The following is a 24,154-nucleotide window of genomic DNA, read 5'->3' as shown; positions in this document are numbered from 1 at the left end:
TTATTTTTATTTTTATAATTATTTTTGTGTTCATTATTAACTAACAAGCTGTAGGCGAAATATTGCTAGACGTTTTAGAAAATATTTGCGTAGCTATATTAAAGATCACCACAAAAAAACAAACAAACACAGAAACATGTTACATGCCTCATAAATGTCATATAACTTATGTATAACTGAATCATATAATTGCCTATAGCTGAAATGATGAAAATTGCTCATTTTGTTTTTATAAAACATTTGTCAAAACGTATTGATATTTTTTGAGTAAAAGCAATACTGACATTTAAGAATCCATATTTATTTAATTCATTCATTCTTTTGACTTGTTTATTAGTGCATATGCTATAATATAAATCATACAACAGTACCTTGGACAGTTACAGTGCCGCTCCGTAAAGCTTTCAAGCAAAGTCTTTTGAACGGCCGACATTACAACACGAACACGCCGTCCTTCAGGTGGTCTCGCCGGTATTAACAAGCTGTCCTGGCTTTGAATTAAAAAGTGCAATTATTTCCTCGTTGTTAAAAGAGTCAGCAAGTTCGTGTTCCATGGATATAGTGATGTTGTTGTGGAATTTGGACATCGACGATGCAAAGCGTGATTTTATTCGCTTTATTCGATGCGGAGCAGGAAAAAAAGTCAGCAGCACAAGTCGTTGGCATGTATCTCCCGAATCAGAGCGAGTTTTGTGCTGTGAAATACAGCGCTGCGTGCAATAAACTCACATTCAGCAGGCGAAGTAGGTCTGTATTCAAGTCAATAAAATAATAACTTTAATGAATAAAATATCTTCGTTAGAATGTGATGAGTTATTCACTTCTCTGCCAGGGATGCTCTATGGTTTTAAAACCCTTTTCAAACTGTATCGTTTAGACCTGGATCATTATTTTATATTAAATGCACTGTAGTTTATTGAGGATGTCTGATGACTAGCGCGCTTCTGCTGAACCAGCTGTGGTAGCTTAGCAACCGAGTCGCGACGTCAACACACAGAATCTGTCAGCACAGTTCAGCACGGTTGTCTAACCGTGCCGAGAATTCCGGGCCGAGAACGGTTTGTAATCGTGCCGCGCCGTTCCAGGCTCAAGTGGAGAAACAACCGTAACCGTACCGAAGTGTTCTTAGAACGGTTTGGCACGATAGTGGAAAAGCAGCTTTTGTGACCTGAAATAAAGAAAAGTCATTCCAACGAAGAGGGAAGGTTACGGTATTTAATAAAAGTTGTGAGGGCAAATAAATTTTTACACAAGAACTAAGTGCACCGATACATCATTTATAAGAAGCACTATTATATACATATCAAAATAAGATGAGTAAAATTTAATTTCAAGCTGACTTTAGGGTACACGGGTGAGCAAAATACATAACAATGGTCTTGTAGTCTTGTCTTATTATTATTAACTTGATTGATCATTTGGAAAAGTGGCAGAGGGTTGATTTTTCTGATGAATCATCTGCTGAACTGCGTCCCAATCATCACAAATACTGAAGAAGACCTATTGGACCTGCATGGACCCAAGTTTGGTAAAGGAAAAATCAGGGTTTGGGGTTACATTCAGTATGGGGGTGTGCAAGAGATCTGCAGAGTGGATGGCAACATCAACAGCCTGAGCTATCAAGACATTTGTGCTGCCCATTACATTACAAACCACAGGAGAGGGCAAATTCTTCAGCACGATAGCGCTCCTTCTCATACTTCAGCCTCATCATCAAAGTTCCTGAAAGCAAAGTAGGTCAAGGAGCTCCAGGATTGGCCAGCCTAGTCACCAGGTATGAACATTATTGAGCATGCCTGGGGTAAGATGGAGGAGGCATTGAAGATAAATCCAAAGAATCCTGATATACTTTGGGTGTCCTGCAAGAACGCTTTATTTGCTATTCCAGATGACTTTATAAAATAAGGTATTTGAGTCATTGCAGAGATGTCTGGATGCAGTCGTCCAAGCTCATGGGAGTCATACATAATATTCATTATTTTTCCACTGCAACATGACTTTATATTCTATACTGTACATTACTCCTGTTAAGTGACAAGATTTTTGTCTTAGCAAAGTCAGACCTTACTGTCCTAATTAAATAACTAAAAATCCAGGCATGATCATGTTTTATTCTGGTAATATAAGCACAATCTAGAGGACTTTGCCTTTCATATAAGCCACTTTTAATACCAAAACCTGGATAGGCAAGACCTTTGTCAGGTAATGAATGTCCTTAATGTAAGAAAATCTTAAAGACACACAATCTTGATTAAAAATACCAGTCAACTGTCACTGACTACTGCTAACCACATGTACTCAGCCCTTTCTCTTATAATGCTTAAACTTGTAAGATGACACTGTCATTCACAGATTCTCTGCAGACTTCAGTTTCACAGTTGACCCAAAATTAATCCCAAACCCAGGATAGAGCGGCTGAGTGAATGTGGTCTGGACTCTGTGGATGAGGCTCATTGTGTCAGAGATGTTAAAGAAGGACAGAATTCCTGCTTTGTGATCCACATAAACTCCTATTCTGTTGGAGCCTGAGGGTACACGGAGTTTGGTGGATAGCTGTTTGTGTCTGAGTGTATACCTGGAGTTAGAGCAGGACAATCTCCAGGATTGATCATTAAACCCAAACACACAGTCGAAACCTTCTCCTTTTCTTCTGATGCTCTTATACGAGACTGATATTCCCACTCCAGCCTCCCCGCTCCACTCCACCTCCCAATAACAGCGTCCACACACACTCTCTCTGCACAACACCTGGGAAAAGTCATGAAATCTGTCCGGGTGAGCTGGGTAACTCTGGTCAGCTCCAATAAAAGTAGCCACTCTGTTTCCTTCAGACAGACGGAGATATTTATGTGCTGTGTTTGAATCCAGGGTGAGATGATGGAAATCTGAAAACAAATTTACACAAGGTCAGTTAATGCATTTATTACTATTTATTTGAGCTATTACGTTACTTAGAATGATGATGGAACTTTATTTGGCCTGAATTTCGACATTTATATTTGAACATGTTTATTTTAAACATTATTTTAGATGCTTTACTTTCATTTCATTTGCTTTTTATGCATATGAAGTCACTTTTATATTATGACTGACACTTACATTGCAAGAACTTGTCTCTGTTAATGAGTTCAGAGGTGGAAACGATCTCCATGTATGGTGTCTCTAAAACTAATAAAGACGATGGATCAGTCTTGTATTTATGACATTATACATTTTCCACACAAATTCTCCATTGCTTTACCAGACATATTTTCTGTGGCTTCCTTGCAGGCGTCCTCAAGTTTCTCTTTCAGGACAGAGAGAGTTTCACCCACGTCATCATAAAAGAGGAGAGAAGTAACATCACTGCTTTCTGGAGATTCAGGAGGAGCAGAGAGAGAATGGAAACTCTAGAAGCAAATCAAAAGAAATGATTCAGTTTATAAAAGCACTTTCTAAACTAGTTTAAACACATGGGACGTTTACACTTGGTCACTTCATGTGTTCTTTCTGATCAGATGACCATCCATTTTGTGAAAATGTTTCCATTTAAACTTGACCACATAAATGCATATCTACTAAATGAATATGATTGTGATCTTCAAATTCCATCATATACGCAAATTTAACTAGTTTACGTGGGTTAAATACAACGTGTCAAAATTAATTGTTTCTTCGGTTGTGACGCAGACATGGACAATTCGGTATCAGTTCAGTGATAATTCAAACAGGTTATTATGTACTGACGTCATTTATCTCATATGCCCTATGTCGCCGTAGCTTACTATGGCGAGGGAGGTGAGCTCAAGTGTTTACAACACTCCAAACACTTAAAAAACTCAGAAACTGAACAATTTCACTGTGTGTGTGTTTGCTGGACAGTATTTCACTGACACAGCAGAAGCCCCTATTTCACTGCGATTGAGAGAATGAAAGTGAACTTCATTTCTCCCTCTTTCTCTCACTTTGGCCCATTTGACCTGCTGACGTGACCGCGGGAGCTCTGGGACCTGACCAGATTTCTTGCGGCGTGGGAATAAATTTCCCAATAAAACGTGAAGTGGACCCTAACTCTGGTGTAATTTGAACTGGAGCGGGTGGTCTAATAATATCACTCCCGAGTATGCGACTGTGTGTCTGTTTATGTGTGTGAATAAGGAGCGTGATGCAGTGCGTTGCTTGTTTGGTGCTGTCTGTGTGTGTGTGTGTGTGTGTGTGTGTGTGTGTGAATGAGAGAGAGCGTGATGCTGTGTGTTTATGTGTGTGTTTATACAGACAGCTTGTTATAGCCCCCCAAATATAAAACTGTGTATAGAGTGCACTGTCAATGCACAGTGATGCACCAAGATATCGAAATGAACTGAATCGGTGGCATGATAATCGTAACCGAACCGTAAGACCAGTGTAGGTTCACATCTCGCATTTTATTTAAATAATAATATTTTTTACAGAAAAGCAAGCGATATCTCATTCAGCATACATATGATTTTATATGGTTACAGGAGGCTTTGCACTTCACTCATGTTGCAAACATTACAACACAAGCGCACACAGTTGGTTCCATGATTTTTCTTGTACATATATGTGCAAGAATTAATTTAAAACTGTAAAAGGTTTACATTAATTTGTGTATAATCTACTTTCCTACATAGGACCCCCTTACTCTTATCACCTTTATTTCCTTTCTGTATTTATAACTAACTAAATAAATAATAGAAATCAATCTTGTAACTGGTGGCACATTGGCTCAGTGGTTAGCACTATTAACTCACAGCAATAAGGTCGCTGGTTCGAGTACCAGCTGGGCCAGTTGCCATTTCTGTGTGGAGTCTGCATGTTCTCCCTGTGTTGGTGTGGGTTTCCTCTGGGCGCTCCGGTTTCTCCCAAAATCCAAAGACATGCACTATAGGTGAATTGAATAAGCTAAATTGGCCATAGTGTATATGTGTGAATGCAAGAGTGTATGGGTGTTTCCCTGTACTGGGTTGCAGCTGTAAGGGCTTCCACTGCATAAAACATATGCTGGATAAGTTGGTGGTTTATTCCGCTGTGGCGACCCCTGGTGAATAAAGGGACTAAGCTGAGGGAAAATGAATAAATGAACGAGTCAATCTATCTCGTAACTCAAAGAATTTACTGGGGCACAGCAGATTTTACAGGGTCTGTCAGCACCCCTGGTTTTAACATTCTAATTTTATAATTTAACAAATAATGAATGATAAAAAATAGAATGAAAAGAAAAAAAATATATAATTAAAACAAAAAAATCCCCAAACCACTGTTATATATATATATTGATACACACCCATACACACTTTTGTGACATGGATATTTAAATTTATATACAATTTGTATCATAAAGACTTATATTTTATATCTAAATATAAATAAACATTTTCTTAAATATATGCATTCCTAAGTGTATTTATATATACACATAATAAATATATACAGTACACACACTTAAATTATGTCAAAACTAAGTTTATTTTGGATGTGATTATTTTTGCCCAGCACTAATTTGTCAAACTTTGTTTCCCAAAAATAAAAAATAAAATCTGCCTTGATCTTATACTTTGACTCCTTAAGCTATTCTTAAGATTAAACGCATTAAAATGAATGTATTGTATAAAGTTATCAACACTTCAGTAGCTGATAATGACAAAATCAATGTGATAAAATCATCCTGTGCTTAAGATCAGTTACCTGCAGGAAATGTATGTGATCATCAGTGTGTGAAAGCTGCTCCAGCTCAGTGTTTCTCCTCTTCAGATCTTCAATCTCCTCCTCCAGTTTCTTCAAGAGTCCTTCAGCTCGACTCACTTCAGTCTTTTTTCGATCTCTGATCATCTGTGAGACCTCAGATTGTCTTCTTTCAATAAAGTGGAATAGTCTAGTGAAGATCCTCTCACTTTCCTCCACTGCTGTCTGTGCAGAATGCTGTTAGGGTGAAGAAACGTTAACAAAAAGTTCTTAAAGAAGCTAAACATTCCTCTTTAATCTCACCTTATGAGTCTTCACGGCATGTTTCAGATCCCAAACCTCCTCCTCTCTCTCCTGGATTGTCTTCTGGAAGTTTTTCTGTAAGTCCAACAACTGTTTCTGTAACAGCAGAAGGTGTTGTTCAGGTACTGTCTGCATCATAAACCTCATCTATGTTACTAATGTTTGCAAAACATACTTGTTTCTCAGCCCTCTCTGTTTTAATTGAAACAGTTTGATGACCTGTGTGTTCATCCATCATACACAGTAAACAAATGCACTTTTGGTCTGTGTGACAGTAAACCTCCAGCAGTCGGTCATGTTTAGAGCAGATCATCTGCCTCAGTCGTCCAGTGGCATTGATTAAATGATGTCTCTTATCTTTAAAGAAGCTATCGTGTTGTTCAAGGTGAGTTTGACAGTAAGAGCTCAGACACATCAGACAGGATTTAACAGCTTTGCGCTTCCTTCCTGTGCAAACATCACACTCCACATCTCCAGGTCCAGCATAACTTGCAGCATTTCTTGATCCTGTCTTCAGTTTCTCCACCATTTCTACCATCACCACATTCTTGTTTAAAGCAGGTCTTGGAGTGAAGGTCTGTCTGCACTGAGGGCAGCTGTAAACTCTCCTCTGCTCATCTTGATTCCAGCAGTCAGTAATGCAGTTCATACAGTAACTGTGTCCACAGGGGATGGTCACTGGCTCCTTCAGAAGATCCAGACAGACTGAACAACTGAACTGATCCTCAGCCACTGAAATACTGCTTTCTGCCATTTCACTACATGCAAACACACACAGGTGATTCTATTATTGCAGATGAGGTACATTTGGTGTTATTTTCATACATCACAAGATGTTACATGCCATAACTGTTCTGACACACACATCATCACGCCACCATATTACTCCTGCATGTCAACGACTACAATGGCTTCCTATTAAGTCACAGATTGATTTTAAGACCTTGATTTTAACCTTCAAAGCAGTGCATGGGCTAGCACCTGGTTACATTTGTGACCTGGTGACTCTCGCCACTCCAGCCCACAGTATTCGTTCGGCATTAGGACTTACCCTGTATCAGCCACGCTGTAAACTCAAGACCATTGGAGGTAGAACTTTCTCATAGTGTGCCTGTTTTAAGAAACTTCATAAGACTCACCTGTTTAGCATTGCTTTTAACTTAGGATGATTATTTTTGTTGATTTATTATTCTATATTATGGTTCAAATTTTTATTGTTTTGTTGTTGTATCTTTCGTATTATTGTGCTGTTTTTGTTAATGTTAGTATTTTGCCTTGTAGTGCTTTGAGTCTAAGAAAAGTGCATTATAAATAAAAAGTATCATTATTATAATTCAGTTTCACATTTTAATAATACAGCAAAAAGTATCTTATATAAACAAATATTATGATTTTTTTGATTAAGAATTAGTCCTAATTTTTTCCATCATATATAAAAGTGTAACGAGCATATTTTCTTTAACATTTATTTTGGAAACGTATTTATAAAAACCTTAAACAGCCATTTTTTCTTATTCTGCAACGTTAATTTGTTTAAAAAGTAGCTTTTATATAACAAAAATGTGTCCATCTTGGCAAATCTTGCAAAAATTGTTACAAAAGTATACTTTGCCTTTAAATTAGTGAAACGAACTAAAACGTGTACACACACACACACACACACGCACACGCACACGCACACGCACACCTTTCTTTCTGATAACTTTATAGTCAATTGAAGCGAGAAAATGTGTTCATCCAAACGGTAATGTTACATTGTTTATGCGAGTTGTTGCCACGCAGACGTAGACGGCTACTCACCAACATTTGGCGTACCCGACAAAGCATGAACAGTTAAATGAAACGGGCTTTACAGTACTCGTCTATTATGCAGATAACATGCACTGCATTTAAAGTAATATTGTTGAGGACTTACCTGGCGTGCGTCACGCTTTAAAACTGCACACAATCCTGACCATTGTAAACTTCCGTCCGTCAGTGATGAACTCGGATGTACGTCATAATGTTGTAAGTAACGCGAAAACCAGTTTTTTTTTAATCTATCCCTGTAAAAATATTCAAATTGTTAAAATCATAATCATTGTAAACCCAAAATTACATTTAGAAGGTGTTGAGTTGACTTATAAAAATTTTCTAACAATTATTTGCTTAATATTTTTCATAAGCAAAATAAAACTACTCCAAGAGGCAATTTTTTTCTGGAACTCTGTTATAGTTAATATTAACTGGAAAAGAGCCCGGTTAACTGCCTTCAAATACACTACTAATAATAAAATCAAGGAAATTCATTTTAAAATACTGCACACAATTTACCCAGCAAAATAGTTTTTATCAAAGAACATTAAAATGGAGGATATCTGTGGTTTCTGCAATGCAGATAAAGAGAGCCTTTGCCATTTAGTTTTTGAATGCAACATTGTAAACTGTTTCTGGAAGGATCTAGCCAAATAAATTTTTAAAAAGACAAAATTTACTTATTTTTTTACATTGATAAATATTATTTTATATTATGAAAACAAATCCAACAAATATATTGTTAATCTTTTTATTTTATTGGCAATATTCTACATACATAAACAGAAATTTGCTAAATCCTCTCCCACATTACAGTTTTTTGTATCGAGTTTGACTTCTTTATTTCTACTGTGAAATTGTCGAAAAGCAAAACATCTGAGATTTGTATAAATTATGTCACTTTTTTTGATTCTCCAGTTAATTTTTTTTAAACTATTGGATGCAGAAATGCTGTACACTATGTTTTGTGTAATTAAACTATTTTATTTTTATTTATTTATCTTTGTGTTTTGTTGTTTATTTACCATTGTTATTTTAGTTTTTTAATGTTACATAATTTATATTGTGTTGTATGTTGGTTTCTGATGATTATGCAATAAAAACAATGTTTTTAAAAAATAATGTTAAGACAGAAATCAGTGTTCACACATCTAAGAAAATCTTAAAGGCAGGTGCTCAATAAAGCTTAACAAAATAAAGACAAGAGTAAACAAAAACTCAAAAGCTAAAGTGACAGGGCAGATTTTCTCTTGTCTAAAACTTGAATTAAAATGTAAAAAAAAAAAAAAAAAAAAAAAAAACACCATCTAAATTGTTTCAAATGCTTTTTTGTAATTATTTGTATATTTGTAACTATTTATACATATTTTGGTTAGCAGAAAGATAAATATTAATAAATCTTAATCTTATTAAAAAAAAACTGTTACTAATTTTGAATGGTTTTACATTAGGGTGCTGCTGTCTTAGTTAACCAATCATAATCAAATGTCCAACTCTTACAAATTATAATAGAGATGAATGTTGGGTATGGAGTTTACATGTTCTTGCCATGTTCGGGTGGGTTTCCTCCAGGTGTTTTAGTAACGGTTTCCCTCACAATTCATTCATTAATTTTCTTGTCGGCTTAGTCCCTTTATTAATCCGGGGTCGCCACAGCAGAATGAACCGCCAACTTATCCAGCAGGTTTTTACGCAGCGGATGCCTTTCCAGCCGCAACTCATCTCTGAGAAACATCCACACACACACACTACGGACAATTTAGCCTACCCAATTCGCCTGTACCGCATGTCTTTGGACTGTGGGGGAAACCGGAGCACCCAGAGGAAACCCACGCAAAGGCAGGGAGAACATGCAAACTCCACACAGAAAGCCGAGGCTCGAACCAGCGACCCAGCGACCTTCTTGCTGTGAGACAACAGCACTACCTACTGCCCACTGCCTCGCCTTCCCTCACAATTGCTTAAACAAAATTGGCTGTAGTGAGTGTATGGGTGTTACGCTGCGTAAAACATATGCTGGATAAGTTGGCGGTTCATTCCGATGTAGTGACCTGATTAATAAAGGAACTAAGCCGAAAAGAAAATGAATGAATGAAAGAATGATATAAACTGTGCAGAACACCAATAGTTCTTTAAAAATGTGATTTTGGTTCTGAAATGCACAGTGAAAATCATTATCTGGGTAAAAGTGTCTGCCATAAACAGCACAAATCAAACTAAACACTACAGCTTTTAGGTTTTTAAAATAATGAGCCTATGAGACTGACACCTAGTGGATGTTCTCTATAGTGGCCGGAAATATCTCCTTCAGAGAAAACGAAAGCGAAAGTGATTATTTCATTGAATCTGAGTGCACGTGTAGTGAAATGGCAGAATTCAATAGTAGGTGGATTCGGGACCGGTTCAGCTGTTCAGTGTGTCTGGATCTCCTGAAGGAGCCAGTGACCATCCCCTGTGGACACAGTTACTGTATGAACTGCATTACTGACTGCTGGAATCAAGATGAGCAGAGGAGAGTTTACAGCTGCCCTCAGTGCAGACAGACCTTCACTCCAAGACCTGCTTTAAACAAGAATGTGATGCTGGCAGAAATGGTGGAGAAAGCAAAGGTGACAAGAAGAGCCCAAACAACTGACCCTGCTGTCAGTTACGCTGGAAGTGGAGATGTGGAGTGTGATGTTTGTAATGGGAGAAAACGCAAAGCTGTCAAATCCTGTCTGTTGTGTCTCGAATCTTACTGTGAAAGTCATTTTGAGTGTCATGAAGAATCGCGCTCAAAGAAACGACACAAAGTGACTGATGCCACTGGACGAATTCAGGAGATGATCTGCCCTAAACATGACCGACTGCTGGAGGTTTACTGTCGGACTGACCAGAAGTGTGTATGTTTAATGTGTGTGATGGATGAACATAAAAATCACGACACTGTTTCAGCTGAAGCAGAGAGAGCTGAGAAACAGGTATGCCATTTAAGTTCCATCCACACTGTAGAACCCAAAAAGTGAAGCTAACTCAAACCATTTAAGAAAACCGATTGCAACAAACTATTTAAGTCCAAAAACTAATCCTAATGAGTACTGTGAACTTGCTCCATTTGAGTAAAAGAAGCAATTTGAGCACTGTTGAGTACTGTAAAACCCAATCGGTTAAGTCAACTCAAACCATTTGAGGAAACCATTTGAGTTAAAACACTAATCTATATGAGTACTGTGAACTTATTCCATTTAAGTTAAAGTAATGAGGTATTTAATTAACTCTATTTTATTTACTTAATTTAATTAAGAGTTCAAAACTCTTGAAATGTAAATTTTGAGTTAACTACACTCATTTCATTTGATAAAGTTGACTGTGGGGTTTTACGGTGCACATATTTTATGTCAATTATTGGTATACCACATAACAATGCTTAATGAAAATGCCAAGATGTCAAACGTATGTGCACAACTGAGTAGGATAAACTTTTGATCTGATAAGAAAAATGTGTAAATACTACGATGAAAACACATTTACTAAATAAATTACAGCAAGCAAATCAAAAAATAATGTGATTTGGTTTTAACAGAGCATGTGATAACAAAAATAGCCGTGATGGGTCAGCATTAATTAGAAATTTCTTGGTCATCCTAAAATCCCTCAGCCAAAGTCCTTAATCAAAGTGGCTCAGTATTATTAGACCCTGAACTTTCTTGACCTAAGATGATTCTTTTGAGTCCAAAATCCTTTGTCTTTTCTTTGCATTTCAAGGCACAAGTAATTTAATCTATGATAAAAACAAAAAACCCTGCAGTGGCTTCTCCTGACACACCAATTTTCATGTTTCTATTGATATCTGGTGTCAGGTTATCAGGAATTGAAGATCTAGTTTTATTTGACTCGTTGGATGGAAAAGGTGCTTTATTCACAAATGTTTTAGTATGATTTAAGTGTAATATGCATCTTTTGATGTAAATATAGCTACAGACCGATGTATAATTTTGCAATCTAGAAATCTTTCAAATAAACTGATGATAATGGATCATTCTTTCTAATATACGCCATTTTTTTATGCTTTAGAAACAGGTTGGAGAAATAAAAAGAAAATGGTATAAGAAAATCCAAGAAAGACAGAAGGAGAATCTGAAGCTCAGAGAAGACATTAAGAATCATAAGGTAAGAGTCAGACTAACCTGAGCAGTGTTGGACTGCATTTTCCAGTTTCACTGAAGCCCATTGATGAACGGATTGTTTTTGTGTCTTAACAGAGCTCTGCACAGACAGCAGTGGAGGACAGTGAGAGGATCTTTACTGAACTCATCCAGTACATTGAGAGAAGACGATCTGAGGTCACACAGACGATCAGAGATCGAGAAAAGACTGAAGTGAGTCGAGCTGAAGGACTCTTGAAGAAACTGCAGCAGGAGATTGAAGATCTGAAGAGGAGAAACACTGAGCTGGAGCAGCTTTCACACACTGATGACCACATACATTTCCTACAGGTAACAAACAGAAAAAATTAGACTGTCGTCACACAAGGTGTTTTTAGAGAGAAAACAACTGATCCTACACTAAGGTGAATTTGTATATTTGGGGATGTGTGGCTACTGTGAGAATTCGTCTCACCCCGCCCAAAATAAATGTTAATATGTATATTTTGCTTGCGCACATTGTTATTCTTTATGTAAACAATTAATCTAGTAATTAATTTATCTGTGCAATTTAATGCATTTGAAAAAAAGGTTACTTTTGGTAATCTTCAATCAAGTTTTGACCATTTGCTTCTGTGTTTGAAGTGGCTGTCTATGTCTGTTCATATCAGTTTGATGGCTTCAGCCGCAATATTCTTAACCACGACCGTTAGTTTGCTAGGGAATGGTGCACAAAAAGAAAGCCCTGCCCCTTACTCAATATTCCGTTTCAGTTGGAAGCACATCAACATAATGAAACAAAAGTCTCAGCAACAAGATACGAGGAAGTTTTGATAGAGTGCAAACAAACATTTAACAGCATTAAATATCAGTGCATGAGATGCTTATTTTTTGTGCTGGTTTTAGTTTGAACATTCTTTCTTTTCTACAAACCTTCTAAGCGAGGAAGGCAAAAAAAAGGCAATCTGCTACCTAAATCTGTATTTGCGCATACCTGCAATATTTTTATTGTCTTTTGCAATGTACATTCCAACTGCATCCATGATCCCTTTCCACAGGGATAAGTTTCATATGGTAATGCGTCATTAATGTAATTGAGCCTAAATAGAGTTAAATGTACTAAAGCAATCATTTAGTTAAACAAGATGAAAGACTGCTTGAAGAGCAGCATATTATTTAATCGATTTTTTTATACTCTGTAACTCCATTATTAATGCTTTAACTCCATTGAAAATACTGGGGTTGAATAAATGTTCATATTTAAATGAAATGGTGTGTAACAATGGAATTTAATGCAATTTTTTGGATCTTTGATATTTCTGTATTTTTATTCTCTCCTAGAGTTTCCAGTCTCTCTCTGAATCTCTGAAATCAGCAGCCGTCCGCAGCCCAACCGTCAGTTCTGCCCATCCTTATGAAGATGTGAGAAAATCTGTCTCTAATATGAAACAAAAACTGGAGCAGCTCTGCAAACAGGCAACAGAGCAGATATCTGGTCACGGTGAGGTGAAATAAAAGTTACTTTCAGAAAAACCTACATATTTTAACATTTATGTTAAAAAACAAACACAAAACAGTACTAATGAGAAAAAATAATTCCTGTTTGATTTCCTTTTTTAATTAATACTTTTTAAAAACTAAAAATAACTTGTTCATTCCGCTGTGATCCCTGATAAACCAGGGAATAAGCTGAAGGAAAGTGAGTATTCTCAATATATGTCTTGTTTTTTAGTAACATACATCAACATTATTTCCAATAATGAACCCAAGACGAGGGAGGAGTTTCTACAATGTAAGTCAATGTGGACACACACAAACACACTGGTTTGGAATCCCGTTGGGGACTCTTTATTCAGTATATAATGATATTTCTTACTATACAGACTGTATTTTTTATCCAAAAAAAAAAAAACATCCCCTACTGGAAACAGGCTATATATATTTTTTAGAAAATTATGTTTAAAGGTAAAAAATATCATGACTTCATTTAGGCATGTGGACATGGTCAAGACAATCTGCTGCAGTTCAAATCGAGCAGCAGAATAGGGAATAAAGGTGATTTAAGTGTCTTTGAATGTGGCATGGTTGTTGGTGCCATACTGGCTGGTCTGAGTATTTCAGAAACTGCTGATCTACTGGAATGTTCACGCACAACCAACTCTAGGGTTTACAGAGAATGGTCCTTAAAAGAGAAAATATCCAGTGAGTGGCAGTTCTGTGGGCGCAAATGCCTTGTTGATGCCCGAGGTCAGAGAATGGCCAGACTGGTTCCAGCTAATAGAAAGGCAACAGTAACTCAAATAACCACTTGTTACAACTGAGGTTTGCAGCAGAGCATCTCTGAACACCCAACACGTCCAACCTTGAGGCGGATGGGCTACAGCAGCAGAAGACTACTCTGAGTGCTACTCCTGTCAGCTAAGAACAGAGGTCTGAGACCTCCGTGAAGTTGGCACCCCATAAAAACAAATAATCCCCAAAACTATGCCATTCGTTTGTGCTACGTTTGTGCTGATTTGTGCCGCAAAAACGAACGTTTGTGCTGGTTTGGGGTCTGAGATATTAAGCATTATTTTTTTAACCGTGTGACGTCACTCTCCACCCCATGTTGCGCAATTGACTTCAAAACAGCACAGGTCGTTTGTGCTCGGTTTGTGCTGGTTTGTGCCGTTAAAACGAACACGGTATCTGTTTTCCTCTTTTAGATATAAGCAAAATATTTCGGGAGCCGTGACGTCACTCTCCACCCCAGGTTGTCCAAATTGCACAAAACTGGTATCATTCGTTTGTGCTGGGTTTGTGCTGGTTTGTGCCGTTAAAATAAACACTTTATCTATTTTCGTTGTTTAGATATAATCAAAATATTTCGGGAGCCGTGACGTCATTCTCCACCCCATGTTGTCTAAATCACACCAAACTGGTCTCATTCGTTTGTGCTCGGTTTGTGCTGGTTTGTGCCGTTAAAATAAACACTTTATCTATTTTTATTGTTTAGATATTGCCTTATCAAAACATTTCGGGAGCCGTGACGTCACTCTCCACCCCAGGTTGTCTAAATTGCACAAAACAGGTGTCATATGTTAGTGCTGGATTTGTGGTGGTTTGTGCCGTTAAAATAAACACTTTATCTATGTTTATTGATTAGATATTGTCTAATCAAAACATTTCGGGAGCCGGCGATGTCATTCAGCGCCCCATTATTTCCTCTAAATTGCACAAAACAGGTGTCATATGTTAGTGCTGGATTTGTGGTGGTTTGTGCAATAACAATTAACACTTTATCTATGTTTATTGATTAGATATTGCCTAATTAAAACATTTCGGGAGCCGCGACGTCACTCAGCGCCCCATTATTTCCTCTAAAATGCACAAAACAGGTGACATTCTTTAGTGCTGGATTTGTGCTGGTGTATGCCATTAAAATAAACACTTTATCTGTTTGTATTGTTTAGATATTGCCTAATCAAAACACTTTGGGAGCCGCGACGTAACTCTATATTGCACCAAACAGGTGTCATTCAGTTGTGCTGGTTGTGCCGTTAATATCTGTTTTCCTTGTTTGGATTTAACCAAAATATTTGGTTAGATTTGTGCTGGTTTGTGCCATGAAAATGAACAACAGATATTTATATTTGTGCACAAATATGTTACTTTCGTTTTCTCACAAATTGTGCTCGTTTGTGCTGCAAAAATATGATTTGTAAAAAATAATATCAGATCATTAAGAGGTCTCTCTACCCCAGTTGCTACATATTTACTAAAATAGTCTCGTTTGTGTGCGTTTCATTTGTGCTGGATTGTACCTGAAAGTTTCGTTAGTGTTGCTTCTTTTATTAAAATATTGAATGAAAGATAATGATATCAGCTACCCGCATATTTTAAAATATTTAAATTTGTTTGGGCTGATAGAAATTTTGTTTAAGATGCTTTTTTTTAAGATAGCCTAGGCCAAGGTTATCCTGAGATCTTTTTATTATTAGAAAAAGCATAAAGGATGCGAACATAATTTTGATAGATTTAATCCAATTAAAAGGGCTTGGCCAATATAAAGATAATTGGCTACAACCCTGCTTTACTTATCTACTTCGTTTTAGTCTCACATGAGTAGCCAGCATGCTTAACGATAGGGGAAAAAATAATTTAAAAAATATATAAATAATTTTTATTAATTTTATTTATTAATTTTATAAAAATGTAGATTTTCTCTTAAATACTCGTATCATCTGGTCGTCCATATTAGGCTGCTTTCGTATTTAAACTAGCAGCCTAAACTTTTCTGTTGTGGTAGGTAGGCCTACCACTTATGATTAAGTAAAGCAGCTTTAGTGGACTTATTTAGTCAATATTTATTTTATGGGGAAAAATAGATTATAACACATGCAAACACATAGGCTATGCGTTTTCTACAGATAAGTTTTGGTTTTCGTGATTGTGTTGTTTGTCATACAGTAAAAGAACAATGTCCAAATGGCAATAAAATAACAATAAATAATTGATTAATTAATTACAATTAATAATAATAATGATAACAATAACAACAATCATATAAAATATTTACATTCACTTAATTGGTAAACACTGTGCGTTTTTATCACGGGCTGTAGGATGTTATTTTGACCATTTTGATTTGGTTTAACTAAACTTTTTTTAATTCAAGGCCCAGACAGCTTGTTTTGTAATTTAATGCCAGCTATAGGCTACCACCTGAAGGACGGTTATACGGCGTGTTGTGATGTCGGCCGTCACCGGAGAAAATTAATTTAAACTTTAAAACTTTAATTTTTTGGACTTTTGTTTGAAAGCTTTAGTGGCACTGTAGCTGTCCAAGGTACTGTTATATAATTTAAATTATAGCCTATATATGCATCAATAAACAAGTCAAATGAATGAATGAATGAATGAATAAATGAAATATAGATTCTTAAATGTTGATATTGTTTTTGCTAATAAAAAATAACAAATGTTTAATAAAAATAAAATGAGAAATTTTCAATATTTATACAATTCAGTTAAATATAAGCTGGACATTTTTGGGGACATGTAATTTCTCTGTGATCTTTAATATATACTGGGTAGCTATATTTTCTAAAATCTCAACCAGGAATTGCTTTAATATGAATATGCTTTACATCCTGATATGCTGTTGTTTCATTTTCATTTTTATTTCACTTGAAAAAAATCGGTATTTAATGTTTGAATACTAAAATAAATAACAGCCATTGTTTAAATGGTTATTTTACCAACAAAATGTATTTTATATTTTTATTAACTTTTGATATAAAACCTCTGTGTAATTTATTGATTGTTAAAAATTAAATAATTTAAGTGCTATATTTTTTATAATTGAAAGTGCCCGCTTACTTTGCCCAAGGCCTGTCAAAAAATATATTTCTGCCACTATAATACAAATGCACTATTATTGTTTTATTATCATTGTTTATTTTTCTGTAATGTATAAAAAAAAATTGATACATTTATTTCCCCTCCAATCATTTTCATTCATAACGTTAAATTTTGGTCAATTTCCCTCCAAATAAAATTGATTTGCTGTCTTGCCTGGTTTAGCACGGAATGTGAGCCTAACAGTTCAGCATACAAAAGGGTCCGAACGATTGGAAAGCGGCTTTTAAAGAGACAAACTATATGCGAAATTTGTTTCAAAAAGATATTTTTTTCCAAAAAAATATACGAATTATATTTTAGTTTGAGGCCAACTGTGCGGGTGGATGATTTTTAGTCAGTGGAAAGTAGGCCTATGAATTTAATATGCCTCATATTGTATCACAATCTTCTGTCATATATTTGCAATTTTTTTAATATGTCATAACACAAATGAGACTATTTTAGTAAATATGTAGCAACTGGGGTAGAGAGACCTCTTAATGATCTGATATTATTTTTTACAAATCATATTTTTGCAGCACAAACGAGCACAATTTGTGAGCAAACGAAAGTAACATATTTGTGCACAAATATAAATATCTGTTGTTCATTTTCATGGCACAAACCAGCACAAATCTAACCAAATATTTTGGTTAAATCCAAACAAGGAAAACAGATAAAGTGTTTATTAACGGCACAACCAGCACAACTGAATGACACCTGTTTGGTGCAATATAGAGTTACGTCGCGGCTCCCAAAGTGTTTTGATTAGGCAATATCTAAACAATACAAACAGATAAAGTGTTTATTTTAATGGCATACACCAGCACAAATCCAGCACTAAAGAATGTCACCTGTTTTGTGCATTTTAGAGGAAATAATGGGGCGCTGAGTGACGTCGCGGCTCCCGAAATGTTTTAATTAGGCAATATCTAATCAATAAACATAGATAAAGTGTTAATTGTTATTGCACAAACCACCACGAATCCAGCACTAACATATGACACCTGTTTTGTGCAATTTAGAGGAAATAATGGGGCGCTGAATGACATCGCGGCTCCCGAAATGTTTTGATTAGACAATATCTAATCAATAAACATAGATAAAGTGTTTATTTTAACGGCACAAACCACCACAAATCCAGCACTAACATATGACACCTGTTTTGTGCAATTTAGACAACCTGGGGTGGAGAGTGACGTCACGGCTCCCGAAATGTTTTGATAAGGCAATATCTGAACAATAAAAATAGATAAAGTGTTTATTTTAACGGCACAAACCAGCACAAACCGAGCACAAACGAATGAGACCAGTTTGGTGTGATTTAGACAACATGGGGTGGAGAATGACGTCACGGCTCCCGAAATATTTTGATTATATCTAAACAACGAAAATAGATAAAGTGTTTATTTTAACGGCACAAACCAGCACAAACCCAGCACAAACGAATGATACCAGTTTTGTGCAATTTGGACAACCTGGGGTGGAGAGTGACGTCACGGCTCCCGAAATATTTTGCTTATATCTAAAAGAGGAAAACAGATACCGTGTTCGTTTTAACGGCACAAACCAGCACAAACCGAGCACAAACGACCTGTGCTGTTTTGAAGTCAATTGCGCAACATGGGGTGGAGAGTGACGTCACACGGTTAAAAAAATAATGCTTAATATCTCAGACCCCAAACCAGCACAAACGTTCGTTTTTGCGGCACAAATCAGCACAAACGTAGCACAAACGAATGGCATAGTTTTGGGGATTATTTGTTTTTATGGGGTGCCAACTTCACGGAGGTGAAACAGAGGCTACAATTCACACAGGCTCACCAAAATTGAACAATAGAAGATTGGAAAAACGTTGCCTGGTCTGATGGTTCTCGATTTCTGCTGCGACTTTCGGATGGTAGGGTCAGAAATTGGTGTGAACAACATGAAAGCATGGATCAATTCTGCCCCCTGACTATATCAAAGGTTCAGTCTACTGGTGGTGGTGTAATGGTGTGGGGAAATTTTCTTGGGATACTTTGGGCATTTTGGGCACTTTTGAGTATTGTGCTGATCATGTCCATCCCTTTTTGACCACAGTGTAACCGTCTTCTGATGGCTACTTCCAGCAGGATAACACATCATGTCATCATAAAGCGTGAATCATCTCAGACTGGTTTCTTGAACATGACAATGAGTTCACTGCACTCAAATGGCCTCCACAGTCACCAGAACTCAATACAGCACCTTTGGAAAGTGGTGGAACGGGAGATTCGCATCATGGATGTGCAGCCAACAAATCTGCAGCAACTGCGTGATGCTATCATGTCAATACGGAGCAAAATCTCTGAGGAATATTTCCAGAACCATGTTGAATCTATGCCACGAAGGATTAAGGCAGTTCTGAACAGTGGTGGATTTAGGCATGGGCAATATGGGCGATTGCTCAGGGTGGCATCTTGCTGGGGGTGGTACGGGGAGACGGTGCAAAAAAACAAAAAAACCCCAGAGTAAAAGCATTGAGATATGATTTGCTGTATGTAAGTGTATTAATTTAGAGTGGCAATCCCAGAATAAATATGTTAGGAGCCATTCACATTTGGCATCTACTTTCACAAAGCATTAAAAGCAGACAAACTTTTGAAACTAAGCATATAAAGCAGAAAGGAAGGATAAAGAGTCAGGGAGCTAGGACTTCATAACATTAATTCTCAGCCATGAGTAAGGTCCAAGACAACAGATAATTCTATAAAAGATATTTATTTTTTGTATCCTATAGAATTGTCATAATAGTCATGCAGAAGTTTTCTTAAGTGATCAAGGCATATCACTCCACAATATTTTCCAGTTACATTTAGGATTGATTTCTGCTATTTATTTTGAATAATAATTGTATAATAAAAATAATAATAAATATATTATTTTGCCCAGGGTGCCATTTAAACTAGAAACGCCACTAGTGGTATTGAATGTAAAAGAGAGTCCAACCCGGTACTAGTAAGGGTTGCCTAATAAAGAGGCCAGTGTACATATATATATATATATATATATATATATATATATATATATATATATATATATATATATATATATATATATATCCTGTTTTACTTTTTACATTTGGATGCAAGTCTTTTTAAAAGCTGGGACAAGTGTGATGCACATTCAGTTTCTTTCCTAATTATATGATGTCATGCAAAACTATTTTTAACATTTCTAATACAGTATTTAGATGTGCAGACCATGTTTTACAGTGAGCGAAGTTTATGAAAAAAGATTATACGGCAAGAAAAAGCTTCACTTTGCTGCAAAAATCGAACAAACTTAGACTTGAAGAAATGGCAAATACAAACTGAGACACAGAGTTGAATTAAAAAGCTAAACATTTATATATTTTCATCTCTCACAGACTCCTGTAAGCTCACTCTGGATCCAAACACTGCACATAAACAGCTTCATCTGTCTGATGAGAACAGAGTGGCTTCTTTCACTACTACAATGCATCCATATCCTGATCATCCGGACAGATTTGATACCTGGCCTCAGGTGTTGTGCAGAGAGAGTGTGTGTGGACGCTGTTATTGGGAGGTGGAGTGGACTGATGGCGTCTCAATATCAGTGTCATATAAGAGCATCAGCAGGAAGGGAGAAACTAAGCGTTGTTCATTTGGACATACTAATGAGTCCTGGAGATTGCAGTGTTCTCAATCCAGTCACTTATTTTTGCACAACGACATAAAGACAAAACTCGGTGTATCAATGAGCTCCTCCAGAATAGGAGTGTATGTGGATCACAGAGCAGGAATTCTGTCTTTCTTCAGCGTTTCTCACACAACAATGAGCCTCATCAACAGAGTCCAGACCACATTCACTCAACCGCTCTATCCTGGGTTTGCAGTTTACGGATCAAAAGTGAAACTCATTCATTTTTCTTCGGCTTAGTCTGTTATTTATTAGTGGTCACCACAGCGGAATGAACCACCAACTTAAAGTAGTCAGACAGGATTGTAGGTACACAAGTAAGTACACTTTATTATGAGTAAAGAGTCGAGTCAGTTGAGTCAGAGTCGGTTGTGAATGAAAGTAATCTACTGTTGCAAACTAATGAGGCATCAGTATGTTTTAAAGCTTGCTTTTTTGTTTTAAGCTGAATTCTAGTATCTTGCAAAATGACTATAATATTACTTACTGTCATCATGGTAAAGACAGAAATTAGTCAGAATAAACCAGTTAATAAAACTATTATGTTTTAAATGTGCTGAGAAAAACCTTTTCTCTTTCAAACGGTGCTTTGAAAAGACACGCATCGTAAGCTTTTTCCTTAAAGGGGTGGTCCACTACAATATCCTTTTCTAAACTTTAGTTTTGTAGCTGTGTGAACATTTGGCTAAATCTTAAACATCTGTGAATGTAATACACTCAATGTTCAATGCAAAGGGAGACATTGGGCTTAGCAAAGTGTTAGCTTAGCAAAGCTTACAGTGAATTAAGTTCTTCCCCTTAATGTACAGTACGTAAAACTGTGGGAATGTGTTTTTCAATTATTAAAAATGAGGAGCATTGCCCAGATATTTTAGTTAATAGAGAAGTGATAAATATAGTGGATCATTTTAAATAATTAGGTATAATTATTGACTCTAAAAAAAAAAACACATTAAGAAGGTTTCCAAAAGTGCTAGAGCAAGCCTGAGGATTTCTAGAAACATCGGGCATCAGTTACCTATGGCTGCTGCTAAACTTTTTATGAACACAATGAATTTCCCTCATTTATCTTATGGCCCGTTTCCACTGTGTGGCACGGTTCAGTTTGGTGCGCTTTTATGGCCATTTCCACTGTCAAATGGTACCTTAAAGCGAACCGTACCGTACAACTTTTTGGGTAAACCCTTGGCAAAACACACCAAAAGGCAGAGCTAGACGTGCAACTGGACACTGTTGGTTTACAGATATACGTCACTCGTTCCTTCAACAAGCCAGGAGAATGAAAACAAAGCCTTCTAAGGTTTATGCAATTATATATAATTTGAATATAAAATAGAAATGGCGGCGCAGTGGCGCAGTGGGTAGCACGTTCGCCTCACAGCAAGAAGGTCGCTGGTTCGATCCTCGGCTCAGTTGGCGTTTCTGTGTGGAAAAAACATAGTTTGCATGTTCTCCCTGCGTTCGGGTGGGTTTCCTCCGGGTCCTCCGGTTTCCCCCACAGTCCAAAAACATGCGGTACAGGTGAATTGGGTAGGCTAAATTGTCCGTAGTGTGTGTGTGTGAATGAGTTTATGTGGATGTTTCCCAGAGATTTTGGAAGGCTGGAAGGGCATCTGCTGCGTAAAAAACTTGCTGGATATGTTGGCGGTTCATTCCGCTGTGGCAACCCCAGATTAATAAAGGAACTAAGCCGACAAGAAAATGAAAAAAGTCATTTGATGTCGTTATTGGACAATAAAATAACGTTGTCTGCCCTCTCTTTCTCAGTTTAAGCATTAATGGGAGAAAAAACTTGGACTTGGTTTGGATCAGGAATGGTGGGAAATGGCTGCTGAGAGAGTTAATTCCTCTTCTTCCTTTGCCAAACTGAGTCTGATTCAATTTAAGGTTCTGCAAAAAATGCTTTTCTTGCTTAGATTTTTTGTCTTGTTTCTAGTCTAAATATCTAAAATTTCTTATATCAAGAAGCATTTTCTTGACAAGCAAAACATATTATCTTGTTTTGAGAAATAATATGCCAATATTAAGTTGGTTTTTCCCTAAAACAATCAAAATAATCTGCCAATGGGGTAAGCAAATTAATCTTGTTTTTTCTTTTGACGTAAGATTATTTTGCTTACCCCATTGGCAGATTTTTAAACTTGTTTTAAGGAAAAACTCACTTAATATTGGCATATTATTTCTGAAAACAAGACAATATGTTTTTCTTGTCTAGAAAATTCTTCGTAATTTAGGAATTTTTAGATGTTTGGACTAGAAAGAAGACAAAAAATCTAAGCAAGAAAAGCATTTTTTGCAGTATATAGAATTCACCTAACAAATGTGAAATTAAGTAAGATATTCCCAGGCGTGGATGTTAATTGTCACAGGTGTTTTCTGGCTCTTGCTGATCATACCCACATGTTTTTTTCTTGTACAAAGTTGGAAATTATTTGGAGTTCTTTCTTTGATACTTTTTCTCAACATTTCTCTTGAACCATGCCCCTTGATTGCTATTTTTTGGTGTATCGGCTTTGTTGGACAACCTTTCAAATAAGAATGCTAATGTTCTAGCCTTTGCGTCATTGATAGCCTGAGGGCAGATTTTATTACACTGGAAGTCTTCTAAACCTCCTTCCACTGTCTCTTGGTTGGAAAAATTGAGATCTTTTCTATATATTGAAAAAATTAAGTTTGCACTAAGAGGCTCCACTGAAAAATTTAAAAAAATCTGGCATCCTTTAATTAATTTCATCAGAACACAAAATTCGCTGATTTCTATATATTTTATTTCTTTTAAGAAAGATCTCTGCTCTTTTTATTAATGTGTGCGTGTGTTATTTATATTTTATGTATATTTATTCAGTTGCTTTGACAATTCTTGTAGGTGCTAATGTTATGTTTTTTTTTAATTCTCCTTGGTGGTGGGATGGGAGACTGGAGGTTTTCGAATGTTCTTGTTTACTCTTAGTTATTGTTAATAAAAAGTGTAAACTATTGATATTGTGGTATTTATTTGTTAACTGCACAAAAACAAACAATACAAAATAAAACAAATAAAAAATAAAATAACATTGTCCTTGTTTGCTGGCTAGACAATGAATTTTGGTCACCTGACATCACAAACCTATTATTAATGTCTTATGACGTTGTGTGCCTGCTGGGCAACGACTAAATGCACTACAGAATGTTACGTTTACACACAT

General features: G+C 36.4%; 2 protein-coding genes across 11 annotated transcripts; one reads left to right on the top strand and one right to left on the bottom strand.

The window, feature by feature from the left end:
* Window positions 1-1,201: 1,201 nt before the first annotated feature.
* On the bottom strand, window positions 1,202-12,033 carry ftr23 (finTRIM family, member 23). 10 transcript variants are annotated; one of them, XM_073918490.1, is made up of 7 exons: window positions 11,946-12,033; window positions 6,161-6,743; window positions 5,986-6,081; window positions 5,686-5,919; window positions 3,242-3,389; window positions 3,100-3,168; window positions 1,202-2,885 (listed from the first exon to the last, which is right to left on the bottom strand). In XM_073918490.1, exons 1-7 carry the CDS (start codon window positions 11,987-11,989, stop codon window positions 2,347-2,349), a joined length of 1,713 nt encoding a protein of 570 aa, XP_073774591.1. In that variant the 5' UTR covers window positions 11,990-12,033; the 3' UTR covers window positions 1,202-2,346.
* ftr22 (finTRIM family, member 22) lies at window positions 10,092-23,971 on the top strand. Its single transcript, XM_683823.9, has 6 exons — window positions 10,092-10,739; window positions 11,833-11,928; window positions 12,021-12,254; window positions 13,245-13,404; window positions 13,636-13,695; window positions 20,677-23,971. Exons 1-6 carry the CDS (start codon window positions 10,146-10,148, stop codon window positions 21,207-21,209), a joined length of 1,677 nt encoding a protein of 558 aa, XP_688915.2. The 5' UTR covers window positions 10,092-10,145; the 3' UTR covers window positions 21,210-23,971.
* The last annotated feature ends 183 nt before the right edge of the window (window positions 23,972-24,154 follow it).

The sequence above is a fragment of the Danio rerio genome, chromosome 2 (genome assembly GCF_049306965.1).
Source record: "Danio rerio strain Tuebingen ecotype United States chromosome 2, GRCz12tu, whole genome shotgun sequence".
NCBI classification, from domain to species: domain Eukaryota; kingdom Metazoa; phylum Chordata; class Actinopteri; order Cypriniformes; family Danionidae; genus Danio; species Danio rerio.
Note: the sequence above shows the minus strand (reverse complement) of the source record. Positions and strands in the feature narration are given on the sequence as shown.